Raw genomic sequence first — 9971 nt, 5'->3', positions numbered from 1 at the left:
CATCAAGTCAATGAATACAGTTTAGTGTGACAACAATTGCTCCCGACACTGCCATTTAGCTAGTTTATTAGCAAATTTTTATTTTCTAAATTTTCCAGTTAATGTCGCCGTTCAAGTAGTCGAGTATTTGGTTCTTACATAAGCTAAAAGGTGCATTAAAGTTGGTCAAATCAAGTTAGCACAAACACCCTCCATTATTAATACAACATAATCAAAATACATTTTATCCCATACTATTCAATATCAGATAAAAGGCGGTACTGTTTAACAAAAAAGGTTATTACTCCACCATTCTTTTGAAGTAAAAAAATTGTGGCTATTTTCGGTTACAAGTCCGAAAATGGCTATTTTTGAATTTTACCCGCTTTTGAATGATTGAAATGAATTGGGCAAAATATAAAATTGGTCGGTTGGCTGAAACTAATTGTTTTGTTAACAGAAAAATGTATAAAATTTTTTTTTTATATATAATACTCATATTTACAAAAAAATACACATTTTGTCGTCTATTAGTATTGGGAGTGGCTAAAATTTCTCAATTGAATTGTCAACTTATTAGGCTGGGTGAATGTTGCGATCAAACACACTCACGCTAGTATACGCGGTCGTTAAGTAATAAAGTGACTAAAAGTCGGATGTCGAACCCACGAGGATTTATGATTAACTATTAACTAAATTAGACTATCCTAATTATCTAAACAAGAATTCAACCTAAAAATATTTTATTCTAAACTAATTAAATAAAAAAATATAAATAATAAACTTTGAACAAAGAAAGAGCAGATTTTTTATGATATCAATATAATGAAAACGATCTAAGGTTATGGGCTATCTAACAATCCTATTATATTCTTCAATTGAATTGACCGACTAATTTATCTAGCTTATTGGTTGACAGGGTTAATATTGCTCATAAGAATCTGTCGAGTTCTTACTCGCCTATTCAAGCTAACCTAACGCTTATATGTCCATGGAGTTAGAATCAACAAGAACGCATTTATAATTCCTGTAAATCAACCAAGCAAGGCAATTAGGTATATGTCTATCCTAACCACGAATCCGTTCCCCGATGCCCAAGTTCAAGAACTTGATCTACTCAATCCTATATGCAATCTAGAATTCTCACTTTCGAGTTCAATTCTAGATTCGTAGATAGTATTCAATTGGTGATCAAGCAATTAAATAATTAAGCGCAAGATTGAATAAATAAACTAATATGATAAATCAAGAAGTCAAAATTAATATCCGAATAACAATAGTCATGAAAGAACCACAACCCTAGAACGTGAAGTTTAGCTCCATATAGACATAGTAGCCAAACAACAAATCATACAAAGAAACATAAAAATTACTAAGTTTGATGGGAGAAAGATGAAACTTGATGAATTCCGGCCTCCACAGCTTTGTCGTGGCTTTTTTCCCTCTTCCCAATATGTTAGATGCCCTAAAAGAGGCGTTTTTGGCTTATATATTGCGTACAAAAGTCGTGGGCCAAAGTTCTCCTATTTCTAATCCAAATCAGCTTCAGAGATTGATGCTAGGGTGGATGCGTCGCATCCACCTCGTCCTCCACCTCTCAGCTTTGCCCAGGTGCGGATGCTAAGGCAGATGCTATGGGCCGACTTCACTGCTAAGGGTGCACGAAATCTGATTTTTTTTAGATTGGATGCGACGCATCCAACCCCTCTTCCTCTAGCTAGAGCAGCTTTTCTTTATATTTTTGCACTCCAAACACCTTAAATCATCATACACAACTCAATTAGTCATAAAACCCAATAATTAAACCATATTGGGCATTTTAAAGATCAAATAGCATCAAAAAGCAGTTAAAACATGGGTAAAGTAACATCAACATATATCGAAATATGCCCAACATCACCACCCCACACTTAAACCTTTGTTCGTCCTCGAACAAACCATCAATATAGTAGACGAAACAAAATTAAGCTCTTATCATTCAAAGCACACTACACATATGACCATGGTTATTTGCTACAATTAGGCTCTAGAATATGTATCACATACACTTCCCTTTACTTGTGCCATTCTTTAAAAATATTCAAACAAAGACAACATGCTCACAACAATCCTAACCTCAAAAACCGACTCAATGTCACAATGCACTCATGGCTTGAACACCCAATCATAGAGAAGTCTAATAATGTTACCTATCCCTCGTGAAACCATGTGCCCTTACAACAAGAACAAGAGAGCGAGTTCAATCCACACATTCGAATCTCATGATCAAATATATTTTTAATGACTCACATATATCAAAGAAAATCGCTCACTCTCACAAAGAAGTTACATGCATGCAATTGGTACCATAGGCTTGCCCTTAATGTAAATCTCTACTAATGTAAGCTCGCTCGATCTAAAATCAATTAGGACTTTTTCATGGTTGTAATGTGGGCTAAGGGACGGGTAGGATATATTTAAGAAATAGTGACTCACCCTCCTAAGCACTTTAATACATCACAAAATTACTTTAAGCGTATTTTCTTCAACACCACTTCAATTTCACAAACAATATCACCCCCAAAAATAGTCCCTTCTTCTTTAAGCACTACTTTAGTTCATACCCACTAGCAAGAACAAGACAACAATTTATTCATTTCTATTTTTCCTTCTTTTTTTTTTCAATTTCCGCTAGTGGTGTAGTATTTTACAAAACAAGTGCACCTTTCTTCCTTTCATTGGTTCCACTCAAAATTCACCCCACACTTAGCCCCTTCTTACTTCTTTTAGTGCTCATCAAATAATTAAAATGCTTTAAGAGGTAAAAGGATCAAAACAATGTCAATTAAGAATAAAAAGGGTAAAGGCTTGTAATGTGGGTACCAAATAACAGGTCTACAGGCTTAAAATGGTTAACTAGGGATAGATTTTATTTGTGATAAGTAATTAAGCTCAAAAAGATCAAAGAAAGCCTAAAATCAATTCTCAAACCGAGCATCACCTAAAATTTCGCTTCAACTCACATATCGGGCAAGTTCTAGACACAAGCACAATGACATGGACTACACAAAAAATCTCACCACACATGGCACATGACTCACTAAGGGACGGTCCCATTCCGACTCTCAAATAATGCAAGTATTCACAGAGTCAGGAGATATTAAGCATTAAGCGCAAAGTGAACACAAGTCAAGAAAACGAGAAATAGTCGTCACAAAACATGTTATCCAATATATAAAGGCATCAAGATTAATATCAAAATATAGGGGAGATACTACACATGCCAAAGCATAAATATGCTACTATGAAACAAGTCAAGGGTGCTTAGGTTCATCATTCTTTCTCCTTTTATTTCCTAAATTTCTAATCTACTTGGAAAGAAAAAAAGCTACCCGGTTCAAACTACATCCCATGGAAAAGAACTGAGGCATAAAGAAAAATCACAGAGGATTATTACTACCTAAAGAAAGCTAAAAGACATATTTTTGGATTTTTGTTTTGACTTTAATCCCTCAAAAAAACTGTCTAGGAGATCAATCGTCGGGAAAAGTCCATTTTTTCTACTTTTTTATTTTTTTTTTTCACAAAAGCTACTACACTTAAGAATGAGTACTACAACTAAGCTAAAATAGCACAGAAACTCATCCAAACGATCTCCTCACCCCACACTTAAAATTTTTCAATGTCCTCAATGCACACTATAAATAATAAGAGGGTAAACGAGACTCCCTGGTAGGCCAAAGGCCGAAATAATAGCGGCTCACGAGGTACTTAGACTTCCCCCAGGCATCGTCCTTTGTGTGGGCACTCCACACTTAGTCCTCACCATCTAGCTCGCTTTTGCACTCTTCTAATGGCTTTGTTTCTTATGCTCATAATCCTACAAAACAAAAATAAATACTACAAAATAATAAAAATAAAATAAAATAAAAAGTAAACAAAAATAAAAGAAAGCAGTAAAGCTAGGTTGCCTCCCAACAAGCGCCTGATTTAACGTCGCGGCACGACGTGAATCACTTTTTGCCTCCACCTCGAACTTATGAATTGAGCCCCTAACATGGCATCCAGTTTGCAGCTATGCTCCAGTGGTGGGGCTACAAAGATAACCAGGCCAAGTAATAAATTTTTCACTCTACACTTCTCGGCCTTTAGACCAGGAATATATTTTTTGCTTTTTGGCACGACAAATTCAAGAATATAGGCACTCTCATCCTCACCTTTTGACCCCCTCATTGGCTCAGATGGCTCGATTACTATCTTACTATCTAAACACAATATGGAAAAAATATTGGAATGAGGTCTAATGCGCCTTAACTCATGAATTGTACTACTATTTACATCCTCATGTATACACACACTCAAGTCTCCCAAAGTAATGTTATCTATTCCCTCATATGACTCTAGAGCATTCTTCTCAACATTGGCATCCTCAAGAAAAACATGGTCTAGTGATTGGTATTCTCGTTTTAGCTCCTCAATTTGGTCTAGAAGATTTTTTTCAGCTTCACATAACTCATCATTAAATTGTTGGCCATTACACGCATCAAACTTTTCATTCAAATCTGCATCCTGGTTATGCACAGCCAAGCCAAAATTATCAATTTTATGTGCAAGATCATCTCTCTCCTTAGACCAATCATTCACCAACGTTGTCAAAAGACAATATCGTTCCGCATATTCCCTTAATCGAGAATATTCGTCCCAATACCAACCCTTACTCCCATATTCAAATTCAGCTTTCCAAGAGTTCAGGTCATGACAAGCCCAAAATGACGGGCCATATAAGTCTTCTGTCAACCAAGAGTCTTCATCAATAACCTTACCTCCATATATTTCATCCCCAGATGTCATGGTGAAAGAACTAGAAACACACTAAGAGAAAAATCAAATAGTTACAAAAATAAAATATTTACAAAAAGAGAAGGAAAAAAAAAATTGTAAAGATAAAAGTAAAAGCCTACTATAGAAAAATAGTTAATTTCTAAGCCCCCGGAAACGGCGCCAAAAACTTGTTACGACCAAACACACTCACGCAAGTATACGCGGTCGTCAAGTAATAAAGTGACTAAAAGTCGGATGTCGAACCCACGAGGACTTATGATTAACTATAAACTAAATTAGACTATCCTAATTATCTAAACAAGAATTAAACCTAAAAATATTTTATTCTAAACTAATTAAATAAAAAAATATAAATAATAAACTTTGAACAGAGAAAGAGCAGATTTTTTATGATATCAATGTAATGAAAACGATCTAGGGTTATGGGCTATCTAACAATCCTATTTTATTCTTCAATTGAATTGCCCGACTAATTTATCTAGCTTATTGGTTGACAGGGTTAATATTGCTCATAAGAATCTGTCGAGTTCTTACTCGCCTATTCAAGCTAACCTAACACTTATATGTCTATGGAGTTAGAATCAACAAGAACGCATTTATAATTCCTGTAAATCAACCAAGCAAGGCAATTAGGTATATGTCTATCCTAACCACGAATCCGTTCCCCGATGCCCGAGTTCAAGAACTTGCTCTACTCAATCCTGTATGCATTCTAGAATTCCCACTTTCGAGTTCAATTCTAGATTCGTAGATAGTATTCAATTGGTGATCAAGCAATTTAATAATTAAGTACAAGATTGAATAAATAAACTAATATGATAAATCAAGAAGTCAAAATCAATATTCGAATAACAATAGTCATGAAAGAACCACAACCTTAGAACGTGAAGTTTAGCTCCATATAGACATGGTAGCCAAATAACAAATCATACAAAGAAACATAAAAATTACTAAGTTTGATGGGAGAAAGATGAAACTTGATGAATTCCGGCCTCCACAGCTTTGTCGTGGCTTTTTTCCCTCTTCCCAATATGTTAGATGCCCTAAAAGAGGCGTTTTTGGCTTATATATTGCGTACAAAAGTCGTGGGCCAAAGTTCTCCTATTTCTAATCCAAATCAGCTTCAGAGATTAATGCTAGGGTGGATGCGTCGCATCCACCTCGTCCTCCACCTCTCAGCTTTGCCCAGGTGCAGATGCTAAGGCGGATGCTATGGGCCGACTTCACTGCTAAGGGTGCACGAAATCTGATTTTTTTCTAGATTGGATGCGACGCATCCAACCCCTCTTCCTCTAGCTAGAGCACCTTTTCTTCATATTTTTGCACTCCAAACACCTTAAATCATCACACACAACTCAATTAGTCATAAAACCAATAATTAAACCATGTTGGGCATTTTAAAGATCAAATAGCATCAAAAAGCGGTTAAAACATGGGTAAAGTAACATCAACATATATCGAAATATGCCCAACATCAGTGAAATTAATAAATAGCCAGATTTACAAATAATAATTGAAAAATAGTCACAGTTTCAAAGTAATCAAAATTTAGCCATTTTTCATGTAAAGATAAATCTAAACGAAAACACTGTTCAAAATTCGGAAAATATTCCAACATAATATACTGGAGTTCCAGCATAATATACCGGTCCAACATAATATGTTGGAAGTTCATACACAGGTACTCCAATCTCCAATATATTATGCTGAAAATTTTCGTGTTGGAGTTCCAGCATAATATGGTATGCTGGAAGTTCATATACATGTGCACCAATCTTCAATATATTATGCTGGAACTTTCTGTGTTGCAGCAAAATAGTGGTTATTTTTCAATAATTTTGCAAACGCTGACTATTTTTCAATTACCAGTTCGAAAACTGGCTAGCCCGTGCTATTTTTACGCAAAATCGTAGAATGACTAATCATCTAGCCCAGCCCACATAAGAAATTGGGCTCTTAGCCCATTTAGCCCCATATGCAGAAACAAAAGGCCCAGATCTCACTCACTCTCACACAAACCCTCACTGCTCCATATATAAAACCGCATTACTAGGTTTAGGGTTTTATTGAATCAGCAAACTGCTAAGGAGGGAACTTAAAACTTTCAGCAATGGCCGCAAAGAAGAGTCCCCGCAATCCAGAGCTGATTCGTGGAGTGGGAAAACTTTCCCGTTCCAAGATGTACCACAAAAAGGGTCTATGGGCAATCAAGAAGAAAAATGGCGGCTCTTTTCCCGTCCACAAAAAAGCCGCCGCCGCCGCACCGCCGGCCGTCAAACCACCCAAATTTTACCCAGCCGATGACGTGGCAAAACCCCTTGTCAACAAACACAAACCAAAACCTACGAAACTCAGAGCAAGTATTACACCCGGTACTGTTTTAATTATCCTTGCCGGTAGGTTTAAGGGTAAGAGAGTTGTGTTTTTGAAACAGCTTAAATCTGGGCTTTTACTTGTTAGTGGACCGTTTAAGCTTAATGGGGTTCCTTTGAGGCGTGTGAATCAAGCTTATGTAATTGGTACTTCAACTAAAGTGGATGTTTCTGGTGTGAATGTTGAGAAGATTGACGATAAGTATTTTGCTAAGCAAGCTGAGAAGAAACAGAAGAAGGGTGAAGGAGAGTTCTTTGAAGATAAGAAAGAGGTTTGTTTGCTTTTTCTTAAGTTTAGAGTTTTAATTTTTCTCATCTTCTGCTTAATGTCGAATCTGTTTGTTCAATATGTGATTAGGGAGTGGATCTTTATGTTCATTATATTATATGCCTAAGAAATGGATCTTCCTGCTCATTTTAAAAATAATATTTGAATCTATTTGCTCATTATATGCTTAAGGTATTTTTTTTTCAATTTATAATTTTGATGATTGAATCTATTTGCTCATATTATGTTTATAGAGTGGACTTTATGCTCATTATATGCTTAAGGATTGGGTGTCATTGTTCATTTTATGCGTAAAGATTTGATCCTTATGTTCATTGTATGATTAAATATTGAGTCATGTTTTTGGTTTTAGTAATTGTTTTGTTACTTGTGTTTGTTCTTTCTATATTTAAAGATTGAATCAATTTGTTCATTTTATGCTTAAGGAATGGATCTTCATGTTCATATGCCTAAGGCCATGATCTTTATGTTTGTTGTTTGATTAAAGATTGATCACTGTTTTTAGTTTTTGGTGAATTTTTTTCATCTGTTTTGTGCGTGTTGGTGTATTGTAGGAGAAGAATGTGCTTCCACAGGAAAAGAAGGATGACCAGAAAGCTGTGGATGAAGCATTGATCAAGGCCGTTGAATGTGTTCCTGAATTGAAGGCTTATTTGTCTGCTAGGTTCTCCCTCAAGTCGGGCATGAAACCCCATGAGCTTGTCTTTTAGGCCGTGAGATGTTTAAAATACTCTTTATGAAATTGATTTTGTTAGATTTATTTTGGTTTATGTTCTGTTTCAGACCTGCTTTTAGTCGTTGTATTAAGGATTTTGTTGGCTATAAACATCTTAAGTTGGCATATGCAATGTGAGATTTGCTCTTCTTTTAACCTGGTGTTGCGTAATAAATGTTAATGCTTGAGCTCTAGTGATAGCTGATTAGGGTGAATTGACTAGAATTGAGATTAGCGCCTGATATTATCCTTGTTATTGTGTTATATAAAGATTAATGCTTGAGCTCAGTGGGTTAATTTGAAAAGCTACATGTACCAAGAGAAAGGGTGAAATTCAGTACCTTTGATCTTGACTGCCAAGGTGGCTGTAGCAATACAAAAAGATTTTATCTGAGAAGTTTACTGGCCGGTTGTTGTTCTTTGTCAGCATATCTGCTTACCGAACTTCTTACATTTTTTGCATAATTGTTGTGAATCATTTCTCCTATGTCTATGTTGTATTTTATGTGCATATTAGTCTACTGGATGAGAAGGGGAGAAGAGGGAAATGGCATAGAATTTAGCCTTTCTAAGAGACCCTTCTCTAAAATCATTTATCTATGCACTTTCCAGGCTCACTGCTTTGTTTCCGGCCGTTTGCGTCTATAGGTGCTTACATTGCAAATACATTTCTGCTTTTCGCCTTTCAGTGCTGAATATTCATTCGATAGTATGACTGGTATATTCATAAGATTACCTTTAATGTAGACAAGATTAGTCCTTTCTGGCATCTTAAGATAATCTCTAAGTCTATCTTGAAACACTGACAAGTTAGCTATAGTTGAATGAGTTATGTATATATAGCCCCTGCATCAAAATTATGTCCATACTATCTAGACTTTACATTCACTCATAGAATTATACCACTGTTCAGGTGTACTATGTGTTCCCATTTACCCTCTAAAGCATGCTATACATAATTTCATTAGAAGGCATAAGTTCCCTCTGATCTTGTAATATGGGATTATGCGATTTCACTTGTTCGTAAACAAAAGTTTGCTTTTAATCAAATATATTCTGCAAGATATATACTTGGTAAATGTTGAACTTGATGAGGGCGACATCAGCTAGAATCCTGATTTAGTCATGCTTTCAATAGGTTGAAGTGTGATATCAATGTTCTCTATTCGTATTACTATTTATTCAATCAGTCAGATTAAATTTATAATTTGAAATAATTATGCCTTAAATATTTTGTTTACACGCATTTTTTTCTCCTTTTTATCAACCCATCCAATCAATACATTGTAAAACACCCTTTCTTTTCCTCTCTTTTTCTTTATTGTCTTAAATCCAAAAGATCTGTTAATATTGTGTCTTAACAACAGATAAGGAAAAACATCAATGTATTTTAAACTTGAAAATGCAAAATATGTGTCGTTTTCAACTGGTGAAAGATGTTTAGGTGAAAATCAATTTACGGCGATATTTCTCGTTTTATGTGAAAATTAAAATATTTGAACCTGCAAGCTTTTTTCGGTGCTTTTCTTCTTTTTTGGATGGTTAAAAATGAGCTATTTAGCCGAGAAAGGTGGCCTCTTAAGAGTTAATTAATGTAGAATTGTTTATTTCTTAATGAATAGGTTTAGGAGATAAAGTTTCCTTTATATTCTCTGCGACTCCATCCGCCTACGGACGGTTTTCATATTTGTCTTCCTTTCCATTCATTTGGATTTCTTCTATTTCATCGATATTGTCAGGATCCACCTTTCTTCCAAAAAAAAGGGAATGAGAAGGATCTTCTCAGTGGATCTCC

At 35.4% G+C, this 9971-nt stretch overlaps 1 protein-coding gene and 1 non-coding gene across 2 annotated transcripts; both read left to right on the top strand.

Annotated features, from left to right (window-relative positions):
- The first annotated feature begins 6849 nt into the window (after positions 1–6849).
- On the top strand, positions 6850–8332 carry LOC107803255 (large ribosomal subunit protein eL6). The gene is made up of 2 exons (XM_016626936.2): positions 6850–7444; positions 8016–8332. The coding sequence occupies exons 1-2, from the start codon at positions 6911–6913 to the stop codon at positions 8169–8171; spliced, it is 690 nt and encodes a 229-aa protein (XP_016482422.2). The 5' UTR covers positions 6850–6910; the 3' UTR covers positions 8172–8332.
- A 206-nt stretch (positions 8333–8538) lies between these two features.
- On the top strand, positions 8539–8632 carry LOC142166699 (small nucleolar RNA snoR109). The gene has a single exon (XR_012697101.1). It is a non-coding gene; the product is annotated as a small nucleolar RNA snoR109 (small nucleolar RNA).
- Positions 8633–9971: the final 1339 nt, after the last annotated feature.

This window comes from Nicotiana tabacum, chromosome 11, assembly GCF_000715075.1.
Source record: "Nicotiana tabacum cultivar K326 chromosome 11, ASM71507v2, whole genome shotgun sequence".
Taxonomy (NCBI): Eukaryota; Viridiplantae; Streptophyta; class Magnoliopsida; order Solanales; family Solanaceae; genus Nicotiana; species Nicotiana tabacum.
Note: the sequence above shows the minus strand (reverse complement) of the source record. Positions and strands in the feature narration are given on the sequence as shown.